General features: G+C 34.7%; 1 protein-coding gene across 1 annotated transcript; it reads left to right on the top strand.

Moving 5' to 3' along the window:
* The first annotated feature begins 3,569 nt into the window (after nt 1-3,569).
* LOC110287548 lies at nt 3,570-6,487 on the top strand. Its single transcript, XM_021154135.2, has 2 exons — nt 3,570-4,347; nt 5,953-6,487. The coding sequence occupies exons 1-2, from the start codon at nt 3,570-3,572 to the stop codon at nt 6,315-6,317; spliced, it is 1,143 nt and encodes a 380-aa protein (XP_021009794.1). The 3' UTR covers nt 6,318-6,487.
* The last annotated feature ends 6,718 nt before the right edge of the window (nt 6,488-13,205 follow it).

Below are 13,205 nucleotides of genomic sequence, written 5' to 3' on the forward strand. Positions count from 1 at the left end.
TAATACAGCATGTAACTGATAAATACTAGCTAAAAGTTTTCAATATAATACTTTTTCTTTAATGTCACTTTCTTTGATTTCATTTATACATTTACTATATGGTAGAAAGTAGAGAAAAACAAAAAGGCCAGTAGCCTCATCAATCAAATGTTACCAATAGTTAGCGAATGTGATGAACTTTACTATAGCTTCCTTGGGTGTGTGCCAGTGTGGGTCTTTTTTTTTCTTTTTCTTGTTTTTTTTTTTTTTTTTTTTTTTTTTTTTGATTAGAACACAATGTGAAGTAGTAGCCAGGCAAGTCAATTAATGCTAACTCTGCGAGAATGAGTATTTGAAGTTGCTTTAACTCTATTTCATCTCCTTCAATGTTTGCTAGGCCCTGGGGTTTCAACACGATTCTAAACTGTTGGTTTGTAAAGTAACAGTTTGTAAAACTGGAGGAGACAGTGATGTTGGAATGGGGAAAATGAACACACAAGAAGCTCACTATTTTAATTCAACCACTCACATTGAACAAATGAGCAGAAGTTACTTCAAGTCTTTGGCTAATTTCTAGAGTTTTGAAAGTTGATTTTGATGTTTTCTTCCAGATTTTTTCAGTGCATTTATTAGAATTTTGTATACACTAGAAAAGTTTATTTGTTGGGAACAAGAAAGGGGGCCCAGGGGAGAGGGAGAAGGGGAAGACCCACACCCTGCCAGAGTTTTACCTATTCTCTGGTCTTTCAGGCGTGGGAGAGCTGCCATACACTTTCCACCCATTCCTGGGTGGGCATTCAAGCCTCTGATCCACTCTTCAGGGGGTGGCCAAGGGCAACCCTACTTGGGAACCCCGGAGCTACTTTGCTAAAGCCACCAGAGTTATAGGAGAAAGGGATGAGGGAAGAGGTTCCCAGCACCAACCAGAGTGAGTGCAGCAGATCTTGACTGGAGCACAGGAAGGCCTTCTAACGGGAGATTAGAAACGGCTCATTAGGAGAAAGCCTGTTCCATCCTCCAAGCGCAGTAGGCCTTGATGAGCAAAGACATTCTATGGTTTTAGAGCTTTATTATAGAAATGCAGGGGGAAAGAGAGAAGGTAGAAAGAGAGGGGAGAAGGAGAGGGAGAGAGAGAGAGAAGGAGGAGGAGGAAAGGCTAGAGAGAAGGAGATAGTAAGAGGGAGAGAGGAGAGAAGACAAAGAGAAAGGGAAGAGGAGAGAGGAGTGAGAGAAGTGAGAGGTAAGAGAACAAAGGAGTAAGAGAGAGCTAAGAGAGCAAGGTGGGGCTGAACAGCCCGTTTTATGGTCTTTACTGTTGCTAGGTAACTGGGGAGGAGTTTAGCCTGAAGGTCAGAAGCTTGGGCCATTGTCTACACAACTTCTAGCCATGCTTCTCTTGTGGAGGCTGTGGGGGATGGTAACTTAGGCAGGAGCCAGAGTTCCAGGAGCATAAGGGAACGCCTACCGTGTCATGTTGGTGAATTATGACTTCGGGGTTCAGAACTCAGCTCAACTGGAGACCAGCCTGTCTGTGCATAGCCCAATACCCCACATTTACTGAGGACTTAACATTTCAGAGGGTAAGTCCATGACCACCATAGTGGGAAACAGGGCAACAGGCAAGCAAGCATGGCACTGGCGCTGTAGTTTAGAGCTTACATTCAATCTACAAGCATGAGACAGAGAGAGCTAAATAGGAATGGAGCCAGGAATGGCCTCAATGCCCACCCCTAGTGACATACTTCCAGATCCTTCCCAAACAGAAGTAAACATACACAAATGAAATGGCTCATAAAACTATATTAAAACAAATCACCATTTGTTTTAATAGAGTTTCGGTTGGAGAGATGACTCAGCAGTCCATCAAAATTGCTGTTTTTCTAAAGGGCTCAAGCCTGTCCTCCAGCACCAATATAGAGGGTTCCAACTACCTAAAACTTCAGCTCTAGGGGATCTGACACTGCTTCTGGCATCTGGGGGCAACCATACATAAGTGGCGCACCTGAGTGTGTGTGTGTGTGTGTGTGTGTGTGTGTGTGTGTGTGTGTGTTGTGTGTGTGTGTGTGTGTGTGTGTTTTAATAATTTGGGAGAACTTTATAAGTCCTTTTTCTACCACTTTTGCTGATGTCTTAGGATTTTTTTCCCCAGAGGTCTTTTAAATCTTCCAGGATTATATACTGGTGATAGATATAGGATCAAAGTTCAGAGTTTAGAAGTGGTTATCATATGCAAATGTAAATGTTTAGTATAAATTTATTTTTATATATCATCATACATTATGAAGTTAGGAAACAAATCAGTAGATGGTAGCCACTGAAAATATAGTTTGCTATACTCACACATTCCAAGATAGGTGATATTAGGTAGGAGACACGTTGGAGGCACTAAAATCAGTTATTGTGTTATTACAAGAAAAACAGATGCTTAAAATTTTCCTATGGATTCTGGGATTTAGGAGCTGTCCCTAGTTGCACAGTGCCTATTCCCAAAATAACTGATCATATGATAGGAGCCTAGAGACTAAGGTGATTAGAAGTATGGACTATAGCTTGGTTGGCTTGCATTTGACAAGTATTCTCAAAGGCAACTTGTTTACTGTCTCTAAGAAGTAGCAACCGTGATGGGTCAGTACTTTCAAGATAAGAAATATATCAATTATATTTCTAAACCAATAACAACAACAACAACAAATCAATATATTTCTAAACCAGAAGAAATGATTCATCAAGTAAATGCTCTTGCCACACAACTCTAATGAACTGAGGTTCATTACTCCAAGAACTCTTTAAAAAAATGCCAGGTATGCTTGAACCTATAACTCCAGCACTTTTTGTGGCACATATCCAAGGAGCATAAAGAACAGGATAACCTGTCTCAGAATCAAGATGAAAGGAGAGAACTGATTTACAGGAAGTTTTGCTCTGTCCTCCACACAGCTGCCATGGCATGAATGTACTTGCATTCATACACACACACACACACACACACACACATACACACACGCACATATGCATGCATGACAAGCACGTTGACATACATACAAAAATAGAAACAAATATTTAAAATAATTTCTAGGAATATTAGGAAGTTAGATTTATAAATTGTTTTCCAAGCTATTGGCCATAGATAATATATGTTCTCAGAGGATAACAAAGAGTTTTTGATTAGGTTGTTAGGAAATAAACTTGGAAAACACTAGACTAAAATAATCTATGCCTGAAAGAAATAGATCACTTTGGTGGAAATCTTTCATATTTCTCACTTTGGAGTAATCGATGTATCTCTATAGTGTCCTCGTTAGTATTATCCTGTCCTTATAATAAAAGATGTAATGTATTAGAATCAAGAATATTATTCAAAATGTTGACATAATGAACTGTATCTTTGAACTTGCATTTTCTTTCAGATTGTTTCTGTGAATCCAAACTTCCAGTACAGACGCACTCAAAATATTTCTGATGAGTTCATTTATTTCCGTCCTATTAATGCGGAAAATCGGGAAAGGGCCAGAAAACAAAAACAACAGAATCTAACTTTGGTCACCCAGCAACCCACCCCTGAAGGTATCCATCAGAGGGACCTGGGGCTTATGAATCAGGTGGTGATAGCTACCACCCCACCACTAACTAAGGAATTAGAAAGCAATGCCCTTGTAAAACCAAAAACTTCAGGGCTTCTTCGCATAGAGAAAATACCAGTTAAGTATCTATGGGTCCCAGAATTTCAAAGCTTAGAAGTTACAGGAATTGCCAGTCCAGAGGAAAGGGGGAAAGGCACCGCAATACTTGTTGCAGGTGTTCCTGGAAAGGAGGAGTTAGATGATACAGAAATTCCAACTTTGCACTTCACTGGGTTTGTACACCTGGAGGCTTTAATAAATAAATGTTCACCATCCTCAGAATACAGTCGCCCAGGAACCCCAGGAAATCTGTGGATGGAATCTCCAGAAAATGCAGAGTCCCCAGGAAGTGATGATATGGAAGTAGCGAGAAGCATGTATCCTTTTAGAGAAAGATCCATCTTTCGGCGTTCCTGGGCAGAGCTCTTAGAGGCACCACTAAATAGTGAGGGGCTCCATGTTATCCAAACAGAACATATCCACAATGAAGAAAAGAGAGATATGGGTTGCAACAAACTAACATTACAGGAAGAGAATCAAGTAATCCCCCTTCCCAAGGATCAACATTTCCAGGCTTTGCAAGGCCCTTTCCCCTTGTTGCCAGAGCGCCCTAAGCTCCAAAGGCAACGTAGTAGAAGCTTGCCAAGAAACAGTGAAGTCAGAGGCCAATATTTAAATACAACTGAATTCAAAGGAAGTGCAGAAGAAACGCCCTTCTTCCCACGTGATCATAATTTACTAACAGAAGGTAAGTTTTTTTTCTTAACTAGCTTTCACTACTTTTGTAACTTAAATGTAATTTTTTATACAAATAGACTTTTACCAGTAAGTCTATTTATATGCCACCTACATTATCTATTCATTTCTACACCATAAAACATTTTTATGATGGCATTAGTTACTCTTCCTCAAATTTAACTGTTATATTCAATATTTGATCATTGCAGCCTGACGCTACCAACTGACTATCTCCTCTTGTATGTGAGCAGCTTTTGACAAGAAGGGATGACTTGGCAAATGAACCACTAATATTTTAACCCATAACTGACTAAAAGTAATATTAACATAACATTTATAACATATTTTAAATCCTAGATTGAAATGTACTACTAATTATACAACAACCCTTTCGGTTTATCATTATATCTATGTAAGCATATCCGAAAATGATCCTATACAAGCTGAGTAGTATTAGGTATTTTCATGTCTAACTTCTCTTAGAAACCAAATTGTATAACTTCATGAAATTTATGCCAAATAGAAATATTTCTTTAAAAATAATGTCACCAAAGTACTGAAGATGGTTCTAATGAAAAGTCTGAAGTCTAACCCAAAGTTTATTTGGAAATCAAAATGTAGCCCATTCTCTAATATTTCTATGTAAGACTATAAGAAGTTAGTTATCAAAGGAAGCAATTAAAATATAACCTAAGGTCAGCTCAGATCACATTATCCTTTGAAATGTAAAGTTGCTTCAACCTTATTCTCAAATTGAAAATACTTCTTAAGAATGCTATGGGGTTAGCAACAGGACACTGCTTAGTCAGTAAAGAGCTTGCCTTACAAGTTTGATTTTCAAAAGTCAGATTGAAGAAAGAGACACACACAGAGAGAGACACACACAGAGAGAATACTGTGTTTGTTATCCTAGAAATGAAGTTTGCTGGTAGGCTCACTGGCCTATTTAGGAAATTCCAGGCCAGGGAGAGACTGCCTCAAAAACATTTTTAAAAAAATGAAAAAGTGAGCAACTCCTGGTGAATAAGATCCTAAGTTGTTGTATGGACTCCATGAGCACTTACACACAAGTACCAACATGCTTACACACACACAGGTGCAAGTGCACACACACTCACATACACACACACACCACTGAATAAATAAATACATTAATTAATTAATTAATTAATTAATTAATTAATTACTTGGTGTGTCTAGTTTTCATGGTTACCTCTTTTCTAATTTTTGGTTCTAATTAAATTCTAATTTCATTAAGTTTTCATACTACCAAAGAAATAAAATTGCATAGTAAAAACCTTTGTTCCTAAAGGTCCTTCAGCTTATAGCTCTTCTCTCACTACATTATAGTTACTCCTCTTTCTCCACCTCTACTTTCTAGTCAACCTAAACTTCTGGTATATAAATACTCCCTTATTTTTTATCTTTGTCCATCTTTTGCATCCCAGAGTGTAATTTCTAAATAATAGTTGTATACAGTGTAAAATCACCATGTCATTTTGAGGTAATTGAACTGAGATCAAATTTAGAAATATACTTCTCATCCCTAATCATACCTTGTTCTTAAAACTGAAGCCAATCTTATAGTCACTTATAAACTTGTTTTGTGTTTTAGAAAATATCAAGGAAAGACACAACATGGAGGGAACCTGGCAAAGAGCAATTCCATCACATTCTGGAGAACATTTTCCCATTATGCCAAGATTTGACAATTCTGCAATTCAAGGAAACTTTGGAATTCCTGAGGATAATTCTGCACGTCCCAGAGGCAATATGAGAATTCCCCAGAGCAATGCCAATACTATCCCCATGGTTAATGTTGGAATTCCCATAGATAATCCTCAAGTTCTTAAAGGCAATACTGGAGTTCCCAGGAGCAGTGGTTTTAGAGTTTACATGGGCAATAGTGGTAGACCTTCCGGACATGTGGTATCTTCTCCACTTATTGAGCTCTCAAAGATAGGTGAACACCAGTTGTAAAAACTGACAGTATAAAGCTATCCTGATAGCTGAAGAAACAAAGACACTTAACATCAAAACAGACATGTACAAACTTGACAACTCAATGCTAAATGGGACATCTAAATTCTGAATACACAAAGAACATAATTACCAAATCTGAATTAATCATTTATTAAACTGGATATAACTAAATTGTACCTATCTAGTTTATTCTATATGTAGTACTCAAATATATTCAGAGTAATCTGTAGAAGTGTGTTGTAGAAGTGTACTTCTTCATTGAACAAAATACTAAGTAATTTTAAAATGACAATGTTTCCTGGTAATTTCAGGTCTTCTTGGATATACTTTGATAGACAAATGAAAATGATCTCAGAGGTATTGACATTTATTTTAATGAGTCTAGCTTAATGTCCAAGATATTTATTGACTGAAAGCTAAGAATCCAGGAGATTTGCCAAAAGATTATCGAATATAGTACTTCTGTGAAATATTTTTAAAAGACATCTGGAAAAACGTTCACTAACAAAAGTATTTAAATATGCCTATTTGTTTTCTGACATATACACAGCAAAATTGTAAATATTTATAGCAAGCCTTAAAAATACAAGGAGACAACTAACTGTAGAACTGTAAATAGCATATGTCGTTGTGATGTTAATATAAGACAACAGTAACAGCACCACACGATGCCTAAAATACTGCATGCTAAAACAGTGGTTTTGGTATGAAAGTTAATTTTTTTACCTTTCCCAACCACTCTGTCAATTTGCATAAGAAGATTCAAGATAGAAGATAAAAATTATTGAAATTCTTTATGAGATGAATAAATAGGATGTTCTTCCCAGAAAAATGAAGAAAGCATTTCATTGGCCCAGATGATCAGCCCAGTATTAAAATTAGCCAATCTGGTTTATCTTTACAGTATGGCTTTGTGGAACATTTATTTCATCAATTTTGTAAGGTAGATAAAATATTAGCAGAAGGTAATGAGATTAACTGATAAATTACTTGGGAAGGTAATCTCATTACAAACAAAACCCTGCTATTGTATTTATATTCATACCTAAAATAAATTTTGTGCTGTGTTTTAGGGCACATGGGCCACTATTCAATTTGTATATTCAAAATTTAAATTTTCCTGAATAATGGTTGCTGTTGTTTTTATAATACCAAGGGCAATTTAAAGAATAGGTTACCACCTAACCCCTTATTATGTGCCTTAACACATAGTGCAAGGGGTGGTAATCTTGGGTCTGAAGGCAAACTCTTGCCTTTTTAGAAGATTTATTTGGCCTCTGAGGAAGGAGGTAAAGAGGCTTACTAGCCTCCCTCCATTCACTCCCCATGGTTCAGCATGTGCTTTATGAACCAGGGCTTTGGCCTCAGAAAATAAGGAAAGGTAGTGAGAGTTTTTCTCCTACTTCTTACCAACCCAGAAGATGGGATACCATTTCTGTCTTGAGTCACCTGAGCTTTCCATAGGGTGGCAAAACCACAGAAATCACAAAAAGAAACAGGCAACCATACTTAAGTTACTGCCAATACTTGACTGAGACTAAAATAAAAACCAAGTTGACAGATCACCTTGCTTAACGGATAGTCTACTCTAAATGCTCTCTTGTCATATTGATTTTAGAAAACAGAACTATTGCATTCTAAGTTTCAAAGGAAACCACCTTGTGGGTGAAAAAACCTAACAAGTCAGTAGAAGCTGAGAAATAACTTATCAAGAACTAATGTTTATCAAAAACAAGCAGAAAGAAAGACAGTAAACAAAATTTGGTTCAATTATATATGACACTAATATATAATTGAAGATAGTCACGAAAACACCAACGTCATCATCAACAAAACCCTGCTATGTGAGTGTTATTCCTCATAATCCATATAATTTTGGATGTTGTGTTTAGTGGCTTAAAATTTAAATATAAATCTATGTGTACAGTGGCCAGCTGCTTCTCTCTCAATTTTTAAGAAATTAAATGAAACTGTCTAGTAAAGAATCAAAAATGAAGATGGTCTAAGAAGATGATTCTCAATCCTGTAAAAGTTCTTTAGAGTGGTTTTATTCTTCTAAATAATGTTAGTATCTATTGACCTGAGCAGTGCAAATGTGCAATAGCACATCATTAATTTATTTTCCAAGATTTTCCCCTAACTTCTTAGGGTTCTCCATGTCAAATTAATTCTCTAAGTCGCTCAAAAATATCAGAACTCTACAAAAAAAAAGGAATAAAGATCATAGGTTTTTTTTTTCAATAAGAAAACTTCATAACAAAACTTAGTATAACTTTCAGGAAAGGTTCATTAATTACATATGAGATTTCCATCTAGTCATTATGGTTTAAGTATGTTTTAGAAGTAAAATTCCAAAATATAGCAAAGTGCTTTTTAACAAAGTACATGTGCCTTTTTCAGTAAATATTTCAAGAGCAGAGAGCCTTACAGATATGGAAGATAAATTTTTGTGGAAAATGAAAGGAAATCTAAGAAAACAAAATTAAAATAAAACTATAGCTTTAAACTAAATAAAGTTCTGAATTATTATTTAAGAGGATTTTTGTTTCTTTCGATTTTGAAACTATTACATTAGTTAATAAAATGAACAAATAACCCTAAAGTTTATACTGTTCTCAGATACACTAATCTTCTATAAGTAAGTGTTCCTCAACCCAGCCAACTCCACTACATCCTTTACCTTACTTATTCCAAACCAACTTCTTCTCCATATCCTCCATATCTCATCCATACTTTACTTCTTTCCTCATCTGATTCCAGTGATACTCTCCACGTGTTCACACCACCATATTCATCATCATTTCTCTCAGCCTATTCCCAAGATTCATTCCAACTCCTGCCATACCCTTACTACCCCCTCTCTCAAATCTTACCCCACATAAACCATTAAACTCCAATCCAGCAGTAATAATAAATTCTCCACACATTTTGACCTTCAGGGATCATGAAAGAATGAATATTAAGGTAAAGGTAAAGACCATGAAGGGAATAGAAATATCTAATACCCTTTTTGATTTATAAAGATAAAAATCCATAGTATTAAAACAGCCATGTAGGATTGATGATGCAAAAATGTAGGGACCAGAATACCATGTACTCCCCCAACCATAATTCTTGATATTTAAAATAAGATGGCTTATGCTAGACTTTCAAAGATTATGAAAGCATATACAGAATGACTTTGAAAGCCTCCAATTTTTCCTTTTAGTATATATTATAAAAACATTCTATTTTAGGCTCTTTGAGAAAGACATAAGATACCAACTTCATCTAAATTGTAAAATATGTTGATGGAAAACAATAAAAGATGCACTTTGTGAATTTACCTAGAGCATATTTTTGCTATTAAAATAATATTTTAAGAGTTTATTTTTTAAATGACTCACCTTTAGTAGATTTCCATTATCTAAAACAACTAATATTCACCTACAAACCAACTTCTTTATTCTTATACATATATTAGAGTAAAGTAAAAGATCATCTTCAAATAAAATTCTCTATAAAATGCAGTGACATTTAACTTACAATCCTAAATTATGATAAAAGTACTAACAGTTAATATTTCCCAGATGCTCAATGTTTTTGAAGATCATCATGATGATATTAACTAATTTTCATAATTTCTCCATAAATATATCTAGTCATTAAAAATGAATATACATATATTTGAGGATTCTAAAGTTATAAAATAATAGATTCTAAAATTTCTTAAACCCTACATTTCTGTACAACACAATGCCAATACATATGCAGTGCAGAGTAGGATTTTAAAACAAGAAAATTTTCATTAAGTAGTATCAATTTGGAAACACCCACTATTTTAAAAATTCAGTAAAAAAATAATGAAACCACCTCTACACATTATACCGCCCCAGTCTTCACACTCATCAGACACTCCAACCAGTGTTTCAGTTTGTTCTTAGTACAGTCATTCTGTTTCAGGTTAGTAGCTCTTTAACTCTCATTTCTGACACCTATCACCAGTGACTAGAGAACAAATCTGTCTAAAATCAGCAAAAGCTACCTGATGCTTATGACTTTAATATTTATTGTGAGTGTAAATTTCCACCTTTTGAAAGTGAAGGAAACAACTGGATTTTATTTTCAAAGAAAAGCTGGACAGTGAAGTGCACTAGTATGGTGAAACATTGTCCATTTTACACTGATGCTGTATTTGAGTTTGTGAAATGTGTACTGCCATTATTTGCTGGCCATTTTTGAATTCTCTCTTGTTTACTAAATATTTATTGTGATTTGTTTAAACAAAATACCATTCAAGGTGATATGTTAATATATATGTGATGTGTGTGAATTGGCCTGTATTGTATCTTTAAACAAACTGTGGTGTAGATTGATGTGATCTTTTGATTTATTCAGGGGTTGAATTATTGCAGCACTAGAGGATAGAACTCCTGGTGCTCATTCTATATGATTATGCTAATCTTGTAAAATTCACAACAGGTCTTTTAATATCTTACTAATTTAAAATTCAAGGAAAGAATATTACAGAGGGGTGGTATCCATTTAAAAACTAAATTGCTAAATCAATCTTATTTCTGTAGCATAACTCACCATATATTTATTGGAACTCTGTTAAAAAGTAAAAACAATATTAATTCTGTACCTTTTGAAGTAGCTGCCCTTTTCTATTACATAGTCTTTTATCGAAATATAATGGCATGATGAGGGCACTTTTGCTTTTTAATATTGCTCTGTTTGCATTTGAGACACAGAGACTATCTGGAAAGAAATCTATATAGCAGCAGCAGAACTTTTATTTAATCACTAACAGTTTTTGCTGCCATAATATGTTTTTCCTTAACTACCCTGAAAGGATAATTTTTTATATTTTATTTCAACTCCAATATTACTTAATCTGTACCTATCATATAAACCTAACCTTAGTTCTGATAGGTTGGTAACCATGAATATGGAGATTTCAGACATTGACTTTAGTGTCTGAATCAGTTGTGAATAAAAACAAGACAGCTAATCTTCAACTTTACACATTGAAAACTTTGGTTTGTATAAATATTTTACCGGTTTCATTTATGTTCAAAATCTCATTAAAATTCCGTTTATCTTGATGCAAATACAGACTCTGCTGTAATATGAATTGCAGAAATCTTATTAATTAGAACACCAGAAGTGTTTGATGCTACAGAAATAAAAATATCAATTCACTCCCCCCTCTTACATCTTAAAAGCTAAATTTCAACTCTTGGATAATGGTGTTTTTGCCTCAGTATTTTCAATTTTGTATTTGTAACTTGTTGAGACTTGTACTCTAAATTATGTAATCTATAAGTGTCAGCTGTTTCTCTTTCTTCTCAAGTAAATTGTGATACTAATTGTGATTGATGTCATTTTCTTATACTATATTTCTGCCAACTACCTTGTTAATATTTTGTGTCTGGTAAAATTTATTGATAGTTAATGACTTTGTGTTGTCCTCACGATTTTCCAATACATAACAATGATGTGTAAGGTGCATTGCAAAAAATGTTGAAATTTGCTCTTTTTTCTAGTACGTGAATCTGCTGGAAAATAAATATTTGACACATTAGTGAAAGTAATATATTTCTTCCTGAATTGAAATTGTCTTTTGCTTTAAATACTTCATATGTAAATTTATATTTCAATAAATGGTGTCATCTGCATTCAAACATTGTGTTTTCTGTGTTTATTTCTTTTAAAAACATTTCCTATAGAAACATAACTAAAACAGAACTTTTAAAATTAAAAAAGAAGCTGGGCATTATGGTGCATGTGGGAGGGATAGGAGGGGGACCTCTGTGAATTTGAGGCCAGCATGGTGGTAGTGAGACAGGCTATCCAAGTTGACATAGTGAGATGCAGTTTCAAAACACTTTCTTGGAATCAAACAAAAAATGAATAAAGACAAGAAAATATGAATACAGTTATTTGAAAACTTGAGAGCTTACTTCATACACCACAAAACACAGAAAATTAAAACAATGATAATCAAGTTTGATAAAAATAAATTTTAAATATTGAGTAGCCTATAACTCAACCTATTCATGTGTAAACTAAACCTCATTATTTATGCAAAACACAAACTTCTATCATACCCAGGATTTCAGCTATAACTTTTTTACTGTTCTTCGGTGCTCAGCAATTTCTATCCATAAACTTCTGTAGTTTCCAATGTAGTTGGAAAATAGAGTGAGTAAAAAAAAAAAAAAAAGTACTCATGAAAAGCTACTTTGTCAGTCATTAGTAATCACGATTCCTTCATTTTTAGAAAATGTAACTCTCAAAGTTACTTATGAATAAATATTGACACAGACAGACCTGTTAGGACAAGAAATACAGAAGAATGTTTTCTTGGAGAAAATCAGAAAATTTCTCAATATTAAATCATAAAGAAGAATCAAGCCAAATTTTTGTTTCTATTTAAACTTTGGATGAGGCAGAGTTTTTCCTAGTTCAATGAATCTCAGATTTAATACTCACCAAAGTTCAGTTGTTATATGAAGACCTATGACATTTTATGGATTTTAGTGGAGTTATTTCTTTTCTAGATTGACATTTTTATTAGTTTAAAAACAAAAAACTGGGCAGGAAAGCTGTATATCTCAGCAGCTGCCCTGAGGATGAAGTAAAGTGGAAAAGCCATGCCATTTAACATACCAGCATGGAGGGCCACCACAGGGCACCAGACAGCCACATGGTGGGACAAGTGAGCTTTAGAGAAACAGTAAAGAATCCCAACGTATAAAAAATAAAATAAAATAAAAATCTTTGTGGCTGTCCTAGTTAGGGTTGCTATTATAGTGATGAAAAGCCATGGCCACAGCAACTTGAGGAGGAAAGGGCTTACTTGGCTTATGCTTCCATAGCACTGTTCATCACTGGAGGAAG

The sequence above is a fragment of the Mus caroli genome, chromosome X (genome assembly GCF_900094665.2).
Source record: "Mus caroli chromosome X, CAROLI_EIJ_v1.1, whole genome shotgun sequence".
Classification (NCBI taxonomy): domain Eukaryota; kingdom Metazoa; phylum Chordata; class Mammalia; order Rodentia; family Muridae; genus Mus; species Mus caroli.